The sequence below is a fragment of the Stenella coeruleoalba genome (genome assembly GCF_951394435.1).
Source record: "Stenella coeruleoalba genome assembly, chromosome: 5".
In the NCBI taxonomy this organism is placed as follows: Eukaryota; Metazoa; Chordata; class Mammalia; order Artiodactyla; family Delphinidae; genus Stenella; species Stenella coeruleoalba.
In genome coordinates this window covers 113,820,624-113,843,073 of record NC_137150.1, presented here as the reverse complement: position 1 = coordinate 113,843,073, position 22,450 = coordinate 113,820,624, and the positions used below count along the sequence as shown (strand labels likewise).

The following is a 22,450-nucleotide window of genomic DNA, read 5'->3' as shown; positions in this document are numbered from 1 at the left end:
GTCATTTTTAAGTTCATGAATTATGGTGAGATTCACTGTTACACTCTAAATCAGACCACTAGTGATTATGGTTATGAAATGTGTTGTTAAAATAGGTGAAATGATGGAAATTGTGAAATCAGCAGAATCATGTTGAAAGCCCATTACAACATATAGCTCAGTTATTCAGAAATGTGTTGAGTTTCAGGTAGACGGGGGAAAAAAGATAGAGCAATAGTAGTTTCAAAGTAACTGGCATTCTTGACAAGGAAGGTTGACCTTGACCTTCTTCTCCTTCCAACCCTCATTTCATCAGCAGGGGTGAGATTACTTTGAGACCTTGCCAATAGGTAATAAATAACACATAAATTCCAGGACACCCTTGCACTGTAGGGTGCCCTAATGTGTAATAATCCTTAGACTATTGAGTTTGTAACTCATGACATCTGGCAGTTACTTGGCATTGTAATTCATGCTGATCGGGCACGTCAGAATACACCATGGGAGAGAAATATCAGAGCACTAACCCACTGATACTAGGAAAGGGTGAAATGACAGAGGTACACAGCTGCGCAGACTGTGTACCTCTGTGAACTGTGCAATGTTAGAATGCTGTAAAAGCAAATGCCTTCAGATAAGGACTAACAAGGCGGGAGGAGAGTAGGAATCTATTGGGATCCAGAATAAAGCAGCACATTAATATTTACTTGATAGCACTTTATTCCTTTATTCAAATTGACAGATGTAGCCTTAAGGCAGTAATGAATCTTGAAGTTTGAATTTAAATAAATACTTATGTATATTTTATTTTATTTTTATTTTTATTTTTATTTTTTTGTGGTACGCGGGCCTCTCACTGTTGTGGCCTCTCCCGTTGCGGAGCACAGGCTCCGGACGCGCAGGCTCAGCGGCCATGGCTCATGGGCCCAGCCGCTCTGCGGCATGTGGGATCTTCCCGGACTGGGGCACAAACCCATGTCCCCTGCATCAGTAGGCAAACTCTCAACCACTGCACCACCAGGGAAGTCCACTTATGTATATTTTAAATTTAAATGTGCACTTAAATAAGTATATAAGTATATTGAATTAAAATTTTTTACAGATATATATATATACAAATTTTATATATATAAAATATAAAAAAGATTTGTCCCTTTCAATTTTTTGTTTTCTTTGGTCTTACAGTGAGAGCTAAATGAGGCAAAAAAGAGAGTGTGGGAGGGCTTCCCTGGTGGCGCAGTGGCTGAGAGTCCGCCTGCCGATGCAGGGGACACGGGTTCGTGCCCCGGTCCGGGAAGATCCCACATGCCGCGGAGCGGCTGGGTCCGTGAGCCATGGCCGCTGAGCCTGCGCGTCCGGAGCCTGTGCTCCACAACGGGAGAGGCCACAACAGTGAGAGGCCCGCGTACCGCAAAAAAAAAAAAAAAAAAAAAGAGAGTGTGGGAAAAAAATGAGAAATAGTGGGCCAAAAAAAAAAAAACATTCCACAAAGCGCCTGTAACAAGCCTTCCTGATACCTAGAAGCCTAACTTCTTTAGCTGAAGACTTGAGGCTCTTGGGACATGAACCAGGTTGAAGAGCTAGAAGCAGACAGATGGTTATTTGTGATCGTCCTGTAAATGTAAATGCTATAAAGATGTTGTGATTATTTATTTATTTACTAATGCCCCAACCCAGATTTAGAGAAAGTAGGAGGCAGTATTTAAGCTTGAAATAATCTGGTGTTTCCCTTTGTGACCATCTTGAGAAACATCACTTAATGCTTTTTTTAGGATTAATCTGTGTAGTTCTGAATTTTAAATTCAATGTGTTATTTCTTCCAATATCCAGAGGTATAGCTATCTCTGTGACTGAGATTGAAATTAGCAAAAGGGCAGGTGCTGGAAGGAGGTTGGGTAGCAGAGTAGAACATTTTGGGGATGTGGAGAGTTTTTGTTTTACAGTAGAGGAAGGCCGCCTTGAACACATTTAGGTCAGTGCCCTCAATTCTACACACCGTTCTCCTCCTGACTTACTATTATATTTGGACACACCCTCTAAGTTCCCCTCATGCCTTTGAGTTTTCTGTGATTCTGGAAACATCGATCCCACATGACCAATTTTGTGGACAATGGCACTTTAAGAAAAAAGAGGAACTGATTAAACATTAATTAGCCTCAGTCCACAACTTCCTCACAAGCTAATGGATAGGGTATGCAGATCCCTGTCGAATATCAGATGCTAGGCTTTGCCAAAAATAGGACTTCCAAGTGTTGAAGGAGTGCCAACTGCTGGCTCCTTAACTCAAACCAAAGGAAATGATTACCAGAGACAGGCCTCGAGTCTGCCGTGGTCAGATGTCACCAGTTTGCAGTGCCACATGTGATCCAAGAGTTTATGAATGATCTCAACTCTTGGTCCCCAAGCAGAACATATGCATTACAGAGGTTACGGATACAAATTACAGAGAGCATGATGTTTCCATGCAATTTCTAAGAATCCTTCAGCAAGTTTTAAACATTAATGGAAAACATTAAGGAAGGCTTGGCACTCTTAGGGGGACTTCAAATTATATTGCGGATGAGGACAGAACAGGGCTAAAAAAGGATTCGAGAGTAAAGACTTGGCTAAGGAATTTGGAGCCGGCCATTCCTCTTGGACGAGTTGTGTGTTTGTGTGTTTTATTCCCTGCAGAATTCGAGGCTTCACAAAATGCTATGACTTGAAAATGAGCAAGTCGCCGGGTATCCCTGTTCATTTATCATGCTCCAGTTCATACCACTGGTTTATCTGGATCATTTGCTGAGTGAATTTGCTTGCACAGGGAATCTTAGCGGGATGAGGGGTGAGACCTTCTCATTTTGGAATTGTCAGCATGTTGCAGAGGTGCCAGAGTGTCAGCTTGCACAGCGGTAGCAGGATGTCTCCCCACTGAGTTCTTTCTTTCCCATTCCCCTTCTGTGCAGAATAAACCACTTATGACTTGTTCCCTAAATATCAGATCTTGTTGTCTGTTTAGCTGGTGGCTGGCCTGTCCATTCTGACCATATCTTGTTTGATGGTACCAAACACAATAAAGTAGTTTGTTGTGAATGATGGTTCCTCTTTAGATTTATTAGGTCTTTCGGTCTTTGCAACTTCAGAAAAATACAGAATTATTGTAACTTATCCGTGTAGAGCTTTCAGTTGAAGGGGGAAACTCAGTTTCAACTGGCCTAAAAATGAAAGAAAACTTCTTTAGATCCCATACGTAGAAAGTCCAGATTTAACACAGTCTTCAGAATTGGTCCGTTCAGTTATGGCATCAAGAACCCAGATATGTTTTCTAGTGTGCAGAGCCTCAGTTTCATTCTGAGGCTGGAGCTCCCCCTGGGGTCAGAGCATGGCTGTCAACAACAGCCATTTACTGCAGCAGGACAAGACAGTGCACTTTCCTGGGAAGTAGAGTAGAGGACCTGAACTTCAGGCTGGCTGCGGCGATTACACCCGATCATTCCCCATGGTGAGAGGTGCTGCTGGTGATGAGGATAGGAACATAATGTGTACCAGTGGTAGAAATGGCCATCACTGTTTTTCCTAACCCACTGTAATATTTACTATGATATACTATAATTTGTGCTAGCAGTTTTATTGCTTACACATAAATATGTTGTTCCTTTGAGTGATTGATTTCTGAGCTTTTTGAACTGCCAGGCTTTTATTTTAGAGATATACGAGCTTGTAGGTAGGCAAGTTGAGTGCACTGTCTCTTAAATCCTACCAACTTAAATTGTTCTTCAGAAATGACATTTTGAAATCAAATTAAAACACTGTAGTGTATTTTATACAATAAGAAAAAGACTGCAGCACACCCTTTGAAGAGGAGTTCATCAATTTGATCAACCTGTCAAGTATACTTGATGAACTCGTCTGATGCCCTTCAAGATGGGAGCCCTGGGCTTCCCTGGTGGCTCAGTGGTTGAGAATCTGCCTGCCAATGCAGGGGACACGGGTTCGAGCCCTGGTCTGGGAAGATCCCACATGCCGCTGAGCAACTAGGCCCGTGAGCCACAACTACTGAGCCTGCGCGTCTGGAGCTGTGCTCCGTAGCAAGAGAGGCCGCGATAGTGAGAGGCCCGCACACCGCGATGAAGAGTGGCCCCCGCTCGCCGCAACTAGAGAAAGCCCTCGCACAGAAACGAAGACCCAACACAGCCAAAAATAAATATAAAAAATAAATAAATTAATTAAAAAAACAAAAAGGTGGGAGCCCTGTGGTGGGTAACCTAGTCCCGTGTAAGTGTAAAAGAAAAAACTTTTCAGATGATTGAATCTGAAGCTGACACTGAAGGAACAGTATGTGTTTGAAGAAAGAAATAGGAAAAAGTAAGGGAACAAAGAGGTATCTGGGGAAGATTTTCAAGCAGAAAGACTACATATGCTAATGTGCACTGATAATTAGATGTTCCTCTGTGTGTCTACGGCAAGAGGGTTGCAGAAATGTATGTGATGAGTGTGGAAATATAAACACAGAGACCTGATTCTATACAACATTTGATATCACATTAAGAAGAGAATTTTTTCTTAAAAGCCATTTAAAAAGTTGTAAAAAAGGAATTGATGTCATCGTATGTGCACTTTAGCAAACTCATAATAGCCACAATAGAGAGATTAAAAGAGAAATCAGAGAAAAAGTTTAAATAGGATACCCTGGAAGTAATTAAGGAAGAGATAAGGACATCCTGAACTAGGGCAGTGGGGACAAAATAAATAGATACAGGTGATATTACAAATCATTGTAGCATAATGACTGTGCGTAGGGTCTAGAGTCAGACCTGCAGGGTTCGGACTCTGTACTTGTCCACTACAATAGGTCATTCCAAATGACCTATGACATATCCATGATGCCAGGTTTTGCACATAGTGTGTACTCATTAAATATCAGCTATTATTGTAGGGCAATTACTTTTAAAATAGGGAGATCAAAGTGTTACTGTTGTGCTGCTGATTCAAAAAAGCAAGTTTAAAAAAAATTCTTGTTATTTCCTATATTATGCATGACTAAAGCCTTCTGACGGTCCTTTTAAGTATCAAGATTTACTCAAATTTTGTATTCTTAAACTAAAATATGCACTGGATGGGCATCTCTTAGAACTAGTCGTCAGTCTTCCACTGAGAAGTCTCTTGCTGCACAGCTCTGACAGCTCAGGTGCACATACAGAGAGAAATCCTCCTGGCGTGGAAGCCTTGTGATCAGCGTTGCTTTGAGTTGCCAGAGGTTTCAACTGCTGCTAACCGTGCTTTTAATTACATATCTCTTTTTAAATTACCTTTCCCGTGATCCGTTTAATTTGTTGTGGATGGTCTTCTTTATCTGAAGGTGTGTTTGAATACTTTCATCCATAATGTTTTAGGCTCTACATTTTTAATAACTGCTTGGAAGCATGTATAGGTTGTAAGTCAGAAATGTATCTTTCAGAAGTCTGCTAATTATGCAGTCTCATTTCATTATTATTGCTAATTTATTTTAAAATGATGAAATGTCAGAGTAGTGATTTGCCTTGTCTCTGTTGACTGAGGCAAAAAAGAATTTTGAGAACTATTGAATTAGGACAGAAGGGAGAGGACTTGGTGAGCTATAGAATGTGGGATAGTAAGAAGCAAAAGTCCAAGAGGTCTGCTCTAAAGGGATACCTAGATGTAAAGCTGTTTTAGGGCACTGTATTAGTTACCTATTGCTGTATCACAAATTACCACAAAACTTAGTAGCTTAAAACAACACACATTTATTTTCTTACTGTTGGTGGGTCAGGAACCCAGACATGAGTTAACTTAGTCTCCTCCTAAGGATCTCTCACAATGCTGCAATGCAGATGTTGGTCAGGGCCGTGGTCTCACGTAAAGGCTCAACTGCAGAAGTTCCCAAATTTCAGTAGTTGCTGGCAGGATTTGAGCTCTCAAGGGATGTGGACTGAAGCCTCAGTTCCTTGCTTACCGTTGGCTGAAAGCTGCCTTCGGGTCATTGCCAAATGGGCCTCTACATCGAGCAGTGTGGCATCTTGCACGATCAGAGGAAGCACATGAGGAGAGAGACAGAAAGACAGACAGAACCAAAAAGATGAAGCTTACAACCTTTTGTAACCTAATTTTTGAAATGACATTCCATCACTTCATTAAAGGCATGTCACCCCGTCCAGCCCACAGTTAAGGGGAGGGGATGAGACAAAGAAATAAATACCAAGAGGGAGAGGTTATTGTGGAGCATTAGAGAACAAGCCTACCACAGGCACCGTCATGTCATTTCTGTTTTATACAGTATTCCTTAACCACTTTATAAGACACTGCCAAGCACATTGCAGTATTCAGTGTCTTCTTGTAGAATTGAATTAATTTGTTACAAATCTTTATGTCATGAATATGAACTCTATCATATCAAACACAGTAGTAATTCAGAATTTATTGATCTTCCAGAATAACTTTCTAAGTCACCGTGCATGTCAATGTAAAGAGAATTCAAGTCTAACCCAGGTTATGACTAGCTTAGTGAAGTCTCATTTGTGTTTTCAGCTCATAGAGAGAAATGAATATTTGGATTCTAGCCAGCTAGTTTTCTCTTTTTCCCCATAGAGATTTGAACCCTTGTATTCTAAACTTAGATCTGCAAGCAAGTACTATATCAAAAGTGTGCCTATTATATCTTTTTTTCTTTAAAGTACAACTTACCTCTACCCTGCCCCCAGCTTTTGTCTTTTTAACCAGATTCTTTTCAGTTCATCATGTTTATTTCTCTTCACCCTATTTAAAGACTTGTTTGGAGCTTTAGGTAAACACATATTGCTGCATGCTCTTGTTTTGGCTTACTTGTCAAGCCACATTGAAAATATGGCTTCCAGTTCTTTTTAGAATAGGAGCTTAATGAGAAAAAATATATAGACTCAATTTGGACTTGCTTTGCTTTTTTACATTTACAGGACAGTTTTAGTTCCCGTTATCTAACATACATAAATCCTTTCCTGTAGAGAACACCTTCTATTTTTTATCACTTCCCATAAAGCAGAGGGCAAAATCCAAGACAGAAATGAATAATTAGCAAAAATTTGGAAACAATAAATATTTCATTTTATTTTGTTGACATTTGTGAATGGGTATACAAACGTCAGAAACACAGAAGCAGGTATCAGAACATTTATACAATTTGAGATGAGTAAAAATGACTTTCTATTTCCTAAGACAGATTCTATATTTGTTTGCTGTGCTAGAACCTGCTGAAAGGGTTGTTTTTCTCTTGAATGTTTTATTTGAGAGAGAGAGAGAGAGAGAAGAAACACATTTTATTATCCCCAAAGATGTAAAAGAAATGGTATCACTAAGCAAAAATGAATTACTCTATAAACCCCAGAGAGCATTTTACAAGTTGAAGAGGGTACAGTACCAATTATACTATTATCTCACTCTACTCTCTGGGTGAATAGTCGGAAAGCCTAAAATTACAGTTGATGTTAGATTTCTTGGCTTCATTTGCAAATTGGAGTCATTTTCTTTTTTTGTCAACGCCATAAACACACGTTATATTGTTTAAGAGCAGCAGCCCCTAGTTTGTTATGATATTTTCCTCCTTTTTATCCCCCATATCAAAGGACCTTTTTTTTTTTTTTCTCTTAATTTGGCTTGTTGCAGATTGATGTAATACTGTGTTTCTGAATCATCTGCAGTGGTCCTAAGTACCATTTGAGCAGAGGCTTTTTGGCTTACTTGTCAGGAGACCAGTTCTGGAGAAGGTTCTCCAACTGGCCAGATGTGTCATTTTGGACCAGATTGAGAGCCTGCCAAAACACCACTTGCTGCCACTACCGGATATTGTAGGGGTGCTCACCACCCTGTTACCATAGTTTTGCGGGTCTTAACATTGCATAAATAGGCAGCTGTTCTGTATTCAGGATATAAATGAGTCACCAGCTTGCTCTACCTTGAGGATTTACCTGCAATAGGGAAGCACAGTGTTAACCCCTTCTTACCCTCCTGCATGAACATCACATTTAAATGCACACTTCCCTCAGCCCATTCAGAAGCAAACCCCTATGCATATAAATCACATCCTTCTTGCCAGTTAGACAAGAGAACAGAAAAATGTGCAGTTCATTGTGCTAAAATGGAACACATTTCCTCAGCAGCTAAAGCAGTAAATTAATCAGCTTATAACTAAGAGTGAGCAATTTGTGCTGAATTCTTTCTTACTGCTCCTTCAGTAGGAGACAAGGTTCTCTAATCTCATAAAAGGTCATGACTTCATTAAGATGGAAAACCATGTTGCAAGAGACAAGAAAAGAAAAGCCTTAAAAGTCACTCAGTTGTCTCTCTGGACCTATTTTCAGGACAGGGGATTTTTATTTATTTGGAGAATGACAATTAACCTGGAGACTTGGCCCAACAAAGAAGCAGAGTGCTGAAGTGGGTCTCATTACAGGGCATGAAAAGCAGTTGGTTTGACCTAATCCACATTTGCAGCAGATGATTTACATAACAAGTTAGCACAAGCCGCCCAATTTTGATTTTAAATAGCTGACCAATTTCAAATAGCTTGACCAATTTATATATAGAAAATGTATGTGTGTGTTCATATGTATATATGTATGCAGGTGTGTGTATATATATGTACACGTGTATAACACACATACATATACACGCATATATTTGTGTTGGGGGGGTTATTTTTTTACCCCAAGGTACATTGGGAAAAAACCTTGTCTGTGTTAGAATATCAAAGAATAGGAAAGGTCAAGGCAGTTACAAAAAGTAGAGGCAATTGTGTTATATGGTATATTAGCTGGTCTCAACTACATTTTTTATTGAAGTATTGTTGACTTACAATATTATATTAGTTTCAGGTGTACAAGTAGTGATTAAATATTTTCACAGATTACATACCATACAAAGTTATTATAAAATATTGACTATATTCCCTGTGCTGTACATTACTTCCTTGTAACTTATTTATTTTATAACTGGTAGCTTGTACCCTTTAATCTCCTTCACCTGTTTTCTCAACTGCTTTTTCTAATGTTTACCCTAAAATAGATATAGTCCTTATTTGCTAAATAAAACCAGCATTCTGCAGTCTGATAGGACCGAGTCATTTCTCCAGGCTTTTCATTTTGCCAGGGGAAGAAAAGTGCACAGATAGATAGGTGACATTTGGAGAGCTAGGCATGCCAGATTTTCGGAGGTTACAACGGAGGTCCAACCTGCTGTTCTCCTAATGAAAGGAGGGGAAATTCAGACTGGCAAAACCGCTATAAGGGATATCTCTGCTCCGAATGTCACGCTGCCCAGATGTCGCTCGGCAGGTGGAGATGCAGACAGAATGAAAATGTAGCCCTGTGTATGTGGGTGCTAGTGCATTGCAAGGGTGAACAATGAGTCTATCTTCAGAAGTGTAATGAAAACAGTGTGGATCTTGTCCATATTCATGTCACGAGAAAGGGCTTTCTCAAGGAGTTCTCACCCCACTTCCCCTCCCAGACTGAACAGGCATACATGCTCCCAGGCCACGTGCACATGACTTGTTTCAGGGCTTTAAGTATAACAAGTATAACAACTTATTTTAATGCATTTATACACATGTATGTATACGTATATGCTTTTTAAATAGAAAATGGGATCATACTACATAAACAGTTTTATACTTTGAGTTTGTATTAAATGTCAAAACTATATCATGAATGTGTCTCATCTTATTTTCTTTAGGCTTATCTCATTTTAAACTCAGATTTTATAGCAAAGGTTCATAGTCATAGAGTTAATCATTTCCCTGTTGATGAAGCGCTTAGATTGGCTCTAACATATTTTAAGATGGGCGTGGTTCTGTTCTCAGTAAATACCAGTGAATTTTATTAGAACAAAGTAAGTTAAGACTTGAAGTTACCTTTTGCAAGAGGAAGCTAAAGTTACTGTCATTGAGTTTTCTTTTACTACAATTGTTTTTCTTCAGTGTTACGAGATGACTTCCGGCAAAATCCCACAGATGTTGTAGTGGCAGCCGGAGAGCCTGCAATCCTGGAGTGCCAACCTCCCCGGGGACACCCAGAACCCACCATCTACTGGAAAAAAGATAAAATTCGAATTGATGACAAGGAAGAAAGAATAAGTGTGAGTTAAACTAAAATGGACCCCTAGAGAGATTGAATATCAAGGCTTAAAATGGATGTATTTTATTATTTTATATTATTTATAATATTTTATTTATATTATTTATTATTTCTTGGTAATAAAGTTGTAGAACTGTATTTGAGTGCTAATTACTATTTACACTGTATTGAAAGGACTGAAAAAAGGTAACCAAAAATAAAAACTTTGGAATGAGGCTTCAAATAGTCAAATATTATATAAATCATGTGTATATGATATATTAATAACTGGACCAATCTGAATATGTAAATATATCTTTGCAGTAGAATACTGATGTCGAAGCTCTTTTTAAGATCTACAAATGCATCTATTGATCATGCAATACATGTGTCAAAGTGTAAATGATGGCCATAAACTGTATTAACTAGAACATTTCTTTTCATACTACTTTCAAAATTATAAGAGGAAATAATTTGAGGTGATAAATATTTCAAGCTCTTTTCCAGTTTTTCCAACATAATATTTATAACTAAAATATTATATGAGAACTCATTTCAAAGTTTAAGAGATAGAAAGTAAAATCAATGTAAAAATAACTGCCCGGTTTTGCAGTTTAACCCTTGTAGAAAAATAGTCTGTTTTCAAGGGAAATGGATGATCAGGTTAATCAGTCAATTAATATTCAAAATGGAACACCCAGAAAATGGTAAAAAGGTAGAGAAATGGCATATAGTTATTTTATTTTTTCAGAAGATCCATTCAACCTGTGTATGTGAAGTTTGTGAGAGCAGTCCACTGAAATAGTAGATAATGCCTCAACCTTCTGACATGGTTCTTAGTATAATTTTTATACTCAGTACAATAACTGAGAATTAATATATTTTATTTAAAATAATCTCAACAAAACAAATGTACCATTTCTATCAAAAAGTCCACATTTTCTGGGTGTCTATTCTCTTTAAAAATATCTTATAAATGAGGTTTTATTCTTATGTGTACATTGTGATTACATCATAACACAGGACGAGAGAGTCCATGCAAAAGATCACAACATATTCCATATGATTCTGGCTTGAACTGTTGACACTGTGAGGATCTACAGTGAAAGATAATTTGGTTCTCAATGGTCTGTGCTCGGGTACCAAACTTATGAAAATGTGCTCCTGTTCAAGATCTTTTTCATGTTTGTAATCATTTAGCTTTTGCTTTGTAACAAATGACCCCAAAATACTGTGATTTATAATAACCATTGCATTTACACTATGATTCCGGGGGTAAGCTGACAGTTCTTTGCTCCGGGCTAGCTTGGTTCATCTTTGCTAGGCTTTCTCATGCTTCTGTGGCTTGTTTAAACATGTGCTGACAGCTGGGATGATCTAGGATAACTTTACTCACATGGCTGGCCATTGACTGTCTCTCAGCTGGCCATCTTGGTTCTTCTCCTCACGGCCTCTCATTTTCCAGCAGGCTAGCTCGGGCTGGTTCTCATACTGGTCTCAGGGTTCCAAATGCAGCAAGAGAAGGCAAGTCCCTATATGCGAGTGCCTTTCTTCTGGTGAAATGTTGCTTTAGTTCCACTGGTCAAATCGAATCAAATCATATTGTCACACTCAGCTTCGGGGGAAGGAGAAATGGCCTCCGTGGTTTAAACCTATCATTTATTATGCTCTACTTCATACAGTTGAGAATAGGTTGACTATGTTTTCTTCTTAAGTTAAAAAAAAAAAATGTTGAAAATCTCTTTCTATGACATGGCTAGTTTTAGAGCCTGAATAAGTCTGATGAAAACGTACCTACTTGAGTTTTGTCTGCCTGTAAAATTAAAATTAAAGGAGGAAACCAGCATATTCTTATCTCATATCTCTTTAAGAACACTCAGTCATTGTAAAGTTAAGATTGTTGAACTAGATAAATAATAAAAAAAAATTTTTATTGGAAAAGAAGCTATAAGTTGATGATTCACTTACTAAAAACCTTATTCTGCTTTATTGTACCCTTTAACTAAGAGACAATTTAACATTATTACATTTGTTTATTTAAACAAAAATGCTTCTCATTTAAGAAACATTTAGGGACCACATTTTAGAAGCCAATGACTTGTACCAAGTCATACTCATCATTCAAAAAAAAATTTTGTTTTTATTCAACCTGACCTCCTCTTCAAAAACTATCTCATAAATATAGTTAAGATGAGGCAAAGATAATTTTAATACTAACAATTGAAATGTAAACTCCATGAAAGCAGAGATTTTTACTATTTGGTTGACTATTGAATCTCAAAGGCCTAGAACACTACCCAGCCCATAGAGGTACTCAACAAATACTCATTGAATTCTTCTGAGTCAATTAGATTTCGTTATATTATCCAAAGCAGATATCTAGTACTTCGTTCTGATGACAAATGTCAATAGAAATTCATTCAACAGAATCTCAGAGTGAAGACCAACCACTGTGGTTTAATGGGGGCAGTCACAAGATTCAATAGGACCAGGCAAGAGAGAGGAAGACTGCCTTAAAGAAGCATTCTCTAGAAAGGAAATATGGAGGCTTACATTGAGGGTGAATTTAAGAGAAGAAAGTACACGTGCAGATGCCAAAATAGTGGTAGAATTTTGTGTCTTAGACACTCAGCTATTTCTTTTAGAGAAAAAAAATGTGCTTAAATATTAAAAATTATTTATTAGTGACCTTTCTTTCTCTGTTTCTTTTCCTTTCCATTTTCTTTTTTTTCAATTTTAACAGATCCGTGGTGGAAAACTAATGATCTCCAATACCAGGAAAAGTGATGCAGGGATGTATACCTGTGTTGGCACCAATATGGTGGGAGAAAGAGACAGTGATCCAGCAGAGCTGACTGTCTTTGGTAAAACTCTCTTTTCAATTATAAATTGCTATTTACTACTTTTCCTTTTCCTTTAAATATTTTTGCTAATACCAAACACCAGGCCATACAGGGACAGTTACTTATGACTTGTGGTGAGCTCAATAGACTAGAATTGTCTTGTTTTCTGGTTCTGTCTTTCAATGAAATCTTTGATGTGAAGAAAATTAAACTTTTGAAACATTATTTTACCTACTTTATTCATATATATTTATAGGATTTTGCCTTTCATCAGGATGTAAAAAACTGTCCTTTCTCAAAATCTATTTGAGAGATTATATACATTTAAAGTTTATCACTCATTCCATTGTGATGCATTTATGAAGTATTTATTATGTGCATGACACAGGGTAAGGTTTTTAAAAATTAGAGAGTGCAGTGTATAGCCATTTCACTTGTGTTCTAATTTAAAAAATTTCAGATTGAGCTATTTGCAGTTTTACCTCATGATAAAAAGACGAGCTTGCTAGTTATACACACGCAATCAAAATTAGAAAAAAATTGATCAACTATTTTGCTATAATATTCATGTTTCTTCAACTTAAAAACCAAAGGACTTTTTAGCTGGAGTAATTCAATTAGTTAGTGAAAACGTGATTAGATCTGTATCACAGAAATAGTGGAGAAAGCATTAGGAAGGAGAAAATTGGAGGTAGTAAAGATGGCCAATTAAACGAAAGTAAGGAAAATGCTACAGGGCAGCTGTGGAAAATTGAAAGAGAAATACAATGGCAGAAAATTGGGGAAAATGGGGATCCTAAAGATGCTGGAAAATGAAACATTCCTTTAGATGACATCAAAGTCCCATTGAAGTCCCATTCAAGTATCTGTATGGAAATATATATGTATACTCACAAACGCACTCACAAACACATACACATATGTATATATATACACACATATATAGATGCATGTGTATATCTATCTCTCTCTATATATATTTGAATAAAAGAGTCACTATTGCAGATATTATGATTTCTTTTTTAAATGCAAGAGATAATTGTGAATTTCAAATTACTTTTTTGTGTGTGTCAGTAAAATAATCTTCTGAATCTGTGCATGGTATGATAAGATCCTATGTCATTACTCCAGAACACACTGAGGTAGCATCAGAATCTGGCATACATCCCTAAAGGAACTTCTTTTGCAGTTTGGGATGTGCCCCCCATGGTATAATGGGATCCCGTGCTGTGATGCAAAAGAGAGCCATATTATGGTTTACACTACATTTAGAGTGTTAGGTGTGGTTTATGAATATGTACTAGAGTGCAGGCCTCTCTTTTCAATTGCTCTGAGTATCAGGTAATCTCTGGTAATACTCCTTGTGGATACTAAGCAGCTTGAAGTCCCAAATGACAAAACCAGGATCCCATAATTCATTAAAGGAATTGAACAGTAAAAATAAAACTGTTCAAAGTATGCATGTAAATTTCTGTCCTACAGAGAGCTCAGACAATATCAGTTTGCCCTTACATTTCATGCAGTTGTCTATCTATAAGAGTCTCAAAATGTGCTTCACTTCGTAATGAATAAAATACAGTTTTGCCTGCTAAGATATGAAATTAGCGGTCACTGAACATTAGCATTGAAAACCCACAAGTACAGCTATTCTATTTAAAGAAACACTCATCTCTATTCTTCTGTAGCTACCACCAGCTTTGGAACAGAAAAATGTTTCATTACAGCAGTATATATTGCCTTCAGAAGAAAATTGAAAGGGTTTAGTGTTATTACCCAAGCAATTAGACTTACCAAATGTGACTTGTGTTATGAAATATTCACCCTACTTTCTCTAAAAATATGATGAGAACTGAAGGATATCCCTAAATATGTCAGGAGTTACAGGGGGGACTTCTAAATTATTTTGAAAGTAGCTATAAACCAAAAAGATTGAATTTGTCTACAGGCAGTTCTTCTGGAGCAATTTGTTTAGGAAGCTGAGAAACGTTTATCTCATGGTGTAAACTAGTCAGAACTGACCTAAGTACAATATTAAGTTGAGGGAAAAACTAAAATTCCATAATTGATAAGAAAACAACATCCAAACCTAGAAATAAAACATAAAAAGAGTAGTGATGGTCTAAATCAAGATTGTGACAAGTATTGCATGGGAAAGACCCCCTCCTGTACCTTGATTCCCCAATTCTTAGAGAAAATAAAGTAACTAGTGTGCTATGTATAATGAGGCCTTCTTTAGTTTATTTTGATGCTCTGTATCCAGAAAATGTTTTCTAGTAAACCTATCTGTATTTCATCGTTGTTAGATATTCTATCTCTGGTGGGAAGTTTATAAATGTAAAGCTGGTTAGTGACAGTTTACCTCTCCTCTCTCAATTCTATTTTCATGTAGCAACACTTCTGCCTTTAAAACTCTGGCTACTATGACAACTCTGTACTCTTCCAGCTTTTAAATGGAAGTTTTTAAATGTCCTTTGCAACTCCATCTTTAAGATATATAATACAGAAAAAGTAACTGATGATATTTAATTGTTCAAAAATATAATTCACTTATAATGGCAAGGAAACCAATGAAAAGGTTAAAGGGTCTTTACCAATACAATAGCCATCTGCAAGTATTTTGACTCTTTAATAAGTGGGATTGGACTTAGAAGTTTTTTAGTTTGAAAATTGCAAATTATGCTTTAAGAATCTGCGCTTTAGGAAAAGTCTTAATCAGTGTGACTTAATTTTCAAAATGTTACTCTGCCATACTCTCTGAGTCATTTATGCTGTTTGTTCTTCTTTAATATTTGCTGACCATAAAGTAGCATCCTAGTTAAGTGGCAGTACCAAATCTAAAAATTAGAAGTAGGCATCACAGAGCAGAAGGACACTAAAATCTATGGCACAGTCTAGATGTCTTCATAAAGAATACTTTGTAGCAATTTACATATGTTAATTAAATTCTAGAGATCCTGAAGACAGAGAAACTAGAGTTGAAGTACATAATTAAATTTCCAGTTATGGGTAGGTTTGGGATGTCTGTTATCTAGAATTTAACTATCATTAAAAAGCAACTAAAAATAAGAATTGTTTCCTAATTATTTTTAAATGTTTGTAAAAGTAATACATGAAAAAAAATTTTCTGTGTTACATTTCTAATAGACATTAGAAGTATTGCAAAACTTATGATGAAATACAGAAAGAGCTTGCAACCTCCCCTCCTCCCAACACTCCCAACACTCCCTACACACACACACACATTTCTCATCTTTGAACATTCCTGTAAGCCTGTTTTATCTTTTTCTTCTGGGATTTATTTCCATATATCTATGTGCTTATTCTGCAATTTTAACTTCTTATTTTGGAAGATGATGATTTGGCCCACTTATACTCCCTTCCCCAACTTCTCACCTGTACTTTCCCTTCTTTTTGTCTTTTCCCTTCTTTGTCTTTTCAGTATATTGACTTTAGAAACATTGACTATATTAATATTTAGAATTTAAGTTATTATAACCTTGTAAATATTGACTGTGAGCTAAGTGTTATGCTATTATAATGGCATTACTTTTCTGGCACTATATTTGGTCTTCTTTGAATTAATAATAAATCCATTTTTCCTTTTACTTATGTTTATCTATGCCTGTCATGAATTCTTCTTGAAATCTTCAACAGAAGGTTTAAAATTCTCTAAATTCTATTTAGCTATTAAGTCTACTCTTGCTACAGCCATCCTGGAGGCGTCAGACTTCTGCCCAGTCCAACCAGGCTGGATTCTATTTAGATCTACCCCAGAAACTTCATTCTGATATTCATCTTCCCTTTCCTTTGATGCTGGATTCCCTGTTTCCTATATCCTGTATTTTTTTTTTCTTGTTTAACTCTTATATTCAGAACAGTGTTTCTCTACTGATTTCTCCTTGACTAGAGCCTAGAGCACATTCCAGACCAAGCTATCTTTATTCAATCCAAAACTTAATGGATACTTCGGCTGGTTATAGAATTCAAGTTTAAAAAAATATTTTTGCTCGAAATATTAAGGTCGCCACTTCAATATCATTTTGCTTCCATCATTACTGTTGAGGAGTCTACTGTACTTTTGATCCCTATGCGATCATTTTCCTTTTTTTTTTCTCTTTCCAAACTTTACTTAGTACCTTCTCTTTATCCCATGGTTCTGAAATGTTTCAATACCATGCCTCTTTTTGGCACTTTTTTTCTTTTACTGGTTGGACACTTACTGAGCAATCTCAATCTAAAAACACTCTATTCATACAAGTCAATGAAATATACTGTCCATTTTTTCTATTCCATTTCTCTGTCGAGCATAAATTCATTAATGAGACGTTAAATCTCCTAGATCTTTCTTTTCTTGAAATATTCCTTATTTATAGCATCTTGTTCTTATTTCATGGATGTTTTAACTTATCTTGCATCTCAGGATTTTAACAATATTCTTTTTTTTTAAATAAATTTTTCTCATGATGCATTCCCCCTTTTCTTCTAAGTTCCTTTCCCTGACCTCTCGCCTGCATTGTTCTGTCTTTTACACTGGAGGCTTTCTTCAAATGACTGTTTTCTTTGGGATGAGGATAGAGGTTGGGTCTGGTTATATTGATATTCAGTTATTGAGTGAGAGATAATAGTTGATGGCCTGAGTGTAGTTGAGATACTGTGAGACAAAGCTATGAGGGAAGAAATCTCAGAACCAAACCTTAGGAAATATCTGTGTGTTATTGATAACTTGTGGCCTTCATTTAAGAATTTAAAACATAAGGTGTTATTAAAATCAAGGTTATTGTTAACAGCAATTTAGTTCTTTTAAATAATATTAACTTGCAAACTTTAAAAGAGCAAAATATTTCTCATTTGTTCACTTATTTAATAAATATCTTTTGAACACCTACTATGTGCCAGGCTCTGAGTGTTTAAATAGAGTTAGGGAAATGAATAGACAGGTCCCCTGCTTTCAGTATGACTCTCATGTCATATCATATCAGCAATAACACGAAACTTTGCCTCTAAAGCATGGTGAGAAAGGCATTCTTTTCCCTCTGAGAATATTTACCTATGTTTGCTTTTGCTTCACAGGATGGTTTCTTTCAGACAAAGAAAATTCTTGGCAAGAAGAGAAATTAGTGCAGCAAGGATTTATTTAATCCCAGTCAGGCAGACTGATCATTATCATCCAGTCTATATTGGAAGGGCACAGTAATTCGCATTCAATGGCTATCATAACCCCCTGCCCCTCACACATACCCATTTTAAAAAGGAGACATACTACGACTAGCCATCTCACTTTCCAGTTTAATAGACACTACTGGGTGGCGGATCCTTCTGGGTCAACTGAAGTTAAGATAAGATTTACAAGCAGTGGTTAGGTCTCATGTGCTTTTACTGCATAGCTTTGGTCTTAGAGGATTTAAAGGACTCTACCTATATAATTATTGCCATAATGCTACTTTTATAATGTCAAGCAAAGTTTATTTTTAAATTGTTAAGGTTGTCCTAGTAATAGCTGTCACAGCATAGCCTTTACCAATTTTACAGCCATAGTCAATGACTGAATACAGTTGAAAGAAATTTGTTCTCTGGACACTTAATTTCCTTCATTGTAGCATGTAAGTAAGAAAGTTAAGAGATATTATGCAACCACATTTCAGATTTATGGTTTTGGGGTTGAAGTGAATATTTTGATTTCTGAATATTATTGATGTAACCACAAGGAGACTTGGCATTTGATTTTATTACAGTTGAATACAAAGCTGGAATTTCCACAATGGCAATTTGGAACTAAATTAACCTGGCTACTTGAGACCTGTACTTTACATAGTACCATGCTGCCAAAGAACACTGCTATCTCAAGAGAGATTAATCTTATAAGCAAACTATGCAAGTGATTCAAATCCAGTTAATCTCACAATAAAAAAAATGTTAATTGCATTGGCAAAGACATTGCCTCTGATCACGCAATGGCTATATAATTAAGGATCGGGCCATTCAGAGGGACTCTAATCTCATTGATAAACCTTCAGCAAATAGCCCTTGAGATGTCTACCCGTGTTTCAATGTGTGATCAGCCATAAGGTAACAACACAGAAAAATCAGTGACCTTATTTTGACATGCCTTAAAATGTGGTTTGCTTGTTAGTCAGTAGTTCAAGATGTTTCATGTATATTTATTGTAGCTGTCCAGAGCTTCATGGAGTACAAACTTCACGGGGCATTAATGGGTATTGAATGTGGTCACTTACCGACTTGCTGGATGCTTTTCTTGTCATCTTACTTTCTAATCCTTCTAACTACATTATTTGCAGATGATTTTGACACAAAACAATAAACCCCAAGATAATTCCTTGTAATTTTTGTAATTTGCGTCTGAAAGGGGTGTGGTTTTGTGTTTAGCTGTGGTAGCAGTAACCTCTGCAAAGGCAAAGCATTTAAAAATACATTTCTGCCTGTATAACTTATTTAGTCTTTAATACTCATATTTTTGATTCTCAGATTTTCTGGAAATAAAGTCGAGTTAAGTAAACTGAAAATAATTCCTACCAAAAACTGTCTTTCGATCTAAATAAATGTTAAGCAAACCTACAGTTTTTAACATACTGTTTTTTTGTGGGCTATTAAAATTACAAAGTAGAAGATGAAGTTAATATAATTAGCAGAAAACAACTGACATAATGAATAACATAATTTAGAGATAATTGCTGCAACAGGCGCTATGGAAATTCTCAGAACAAATTTTTTAAAGTTGTGACCAAATTCCAACGAATTGGTAAATTTCAATGTTACTTTGTTGGAAGGCACAACCTCAGGTACATTCAGGTATAAAACCCTTTCTGATGTGCCATGTATATGCAAATGACTTTCTTCTGGGTTATTCTTTGCATTGTCCATTTTTTTTTAATCAATTGAATTGCATTTTCCACCATAAACCAATGTTAGGCTTCCAAAAATTCTATACCACATAGTCTCCTGTGGTTATCTAGTTGCTTGGCAACTAAACTCTGCTTGAGGGCAGAAGAGAATAGACAAAGTTCGTTGCAAAGTTCTCCACCCCTACTGAGTTCATCAGAACAGCAGCAGGGAACCCCATAACTTTCTTCCTTCTTGAAATTGTAAATCAGGTGCTTCCACGTGTCTCCATACAAAATAGTGGGACTTAGAACAGGTATGATAACCAAAAAAATCCTCAAGGACCGTAATGGTGTCCTCTGAACGAAAAGACAATTTTAGTTTTGTGGCAACTCTTTCAAAGTTTGCTCTTTGAATTAATTATACTCATATGTTGCAATTTTGTGACTGGTGGCATGTTAAAGGAAACATACAATAACTTTGCCTGAAGATATTCATGTGTATTTTAGTGGAACTAATCTATATACTCTTATGCAATTTACTTTGTAGTCAGCATCATGCCATGAAAAACTTCCATGTTAGAGAGATAGATACAGAGATAGCATTAACATCCCAAGGTATGATTTTGCCACAATTTATCCTAAAATCCCCGATTTTCCAATACTGCCAGCATTGCTGCCATGATCCTATGTTGTTCTTATCTTTTGTTGCAGTTATCAATGATCGAAGTTACTGTTCTGTATTATTTGTATTGTGGAGTGTCTGCAAGTAATGACTATTTTGGTTCTTCTCCAATACTCACACTTTCCTTCTTTTTCTTACTGATTATTAATGTCAGCATGTCCATTTTGTTCCTGATTGTATTAGGCATGACTTTAGTATATTACTTTTAAAGAATAATTTGTGTATTTAGTTTCTGATAAAATATCTTTGTTATACTTAAGAAGTTTCTTGTGATTCCTTCTTATTTAGAATTTTTTTAATCCAACAGGTTCTCTATATCTATAGACGTAATCATATTTATTTTCTCCTCTCTATAATATAAGTAGCCTCCTTTACCATATTAATTATGAATGCATTTGACTTCAAGTAACAGAAGGCTAACAATGGGTTAAGTGTAAGGGGTCCATTTTTTTCATATCTACCATATCTGCAATGAAAGGATTGACACAGTCACACACCATATCCATACTTTACCTGCCACTTTGTTCCAGTTTGCCAAATGGAAATTTTAGAATCTTTCTAGACTTTCCTTCCACATCTGATTGATCACCCAGTTCTGGTATCTCTTCATTCTGTTCCCTCTTCCATATCCCTAGAACCACTGTCAGTTCTAAGCTGAAATAATTTCTTACAATAACTGTTTGACCTAATTCACTGCTTCATATTCTCTTCTAATTCATTTTTCACAGATCTGCCAACACGATCATTTTCATATGCTTATTAAAAATGCTGCTGCCTTAGTTAAAATCTTTCAACATCTCTCTATCACCTTTAGGGCAGAGCTCACATTCCTTGACATGGTATAGAAGGCCCATCATTGTCTCACCATTTACCAACTAACTAGTTTCATCTCTCACCACTTTTCTGATGAAACCAAGCTGCTGGCTCTTCACCAGCTACCAAGCTAGAAACCTGGCATAGGAGAAGCTGCATTAACATGTGCTGAATGAATGAGTGGATGAGGGAAAGACTTCTCTTAGCTTACTCATCCATATGCCAAGTTTTAGGACAATTCCCCCTTTAAAATCGGAGGGAACAGGAGGGATAGCCTGACACACAATTTCTCATTCATTAGTGATATCAGCAGTGGCTTGGATCTCTTTTAATATTGGGTTACTGCAGCTTTTGGATGAGCTGGATGAATATCCCTAAGTGATAGCAAAGAAGAAATCAATCCTGCTTTCTATGCTAATGACTCATCTTTTTCTGTTAATATTCCAAACACTCGTAAGAAGATACTGATCCTATTGCCTATATACTGCCAAAAACAGTAGCTCAATATGAACTATGCAGGCACTAAGATAGTTTGAAGCACACAGTGTCCAGTGGTCAAAGGAGAACACTAAGTAATTCTATCCAACCTGCAGATTTGTTCTGTGGTCAAAGGGGCACACTTAGCTGCTAATTGTTTCTGACCACCTAAAATCTTTTAAAGCAAACTTTTCCCTCAAGTCTATATGGATTATTTCTAAATCCTGCATTAGAAAACCTCTCCATGATAAAGTCCATGAGCCTTGTTTTACGGCTTGGGGTTTGGGGGCCCCAGTGTACAGATACTTGAGCATGTGCAGGTCTGTCTGTGTTTAAAGAAAATTTTGATCCCTACTGTCAGCTGCCCTGTGGACAGATGCAGTTGTCTTCCTTCTGAATACCAATGATGGTTGACTTTACTGCAGTAAAATATGCCTTTGTAGCTTACACATTTGTTTCATAAATACGGGTCTTTATTTAGTCAGTAAAATCATATACTTCCAGTCTATACCCAGCATATGTTATTTGATGTGATTTATTTTCCTTAAAGATTTCTTGCTAAATATGTTTCAGTTTTTGTGCCACTGTATTCACATTCTTAAATTGGGTTTGAAACTAAAGTTCTAAGTGACTAAATATGGCCATATGGCCATAAATTGTGTCAACTCCCTATGGATTTCATTCTTCTTTTCCTTGACTTCTCTTCCTACTTCAATAAGTAGCAATATTGGACTT

The 22,450-nt window shown here is 36.6% G+C and overlaps 1 protein-coding gene across 5 annotated transcripts in view; it reads left to right on the top strand.

Moving 5' to 3' along the window:
• Positions 1-22,450, top strand: part of ROBO2 (roundabout guidance receptor 2) — a 579,902-nt gene that overhangs the window by 408,811 nt on the left and 148,641 nt on the right. For all 5 annotated transcript variants that reach the window (XM_079922998.1, XM_079922997.1, XM_079922996.1 and 2 more), the window contains exons 3-4: positions 9,926-10,083; positions 12,805-12,925. In XM_079922998.1, the coding sequence (XP_079779124.1) occupies positions 9,926-10,083; positions 12,805-12,925 (279 nt within the window). The remainder of the gene's footprint in view (positions 1-9,925; positions 10,084-12,804; positions 12,926-22,450) is intronic.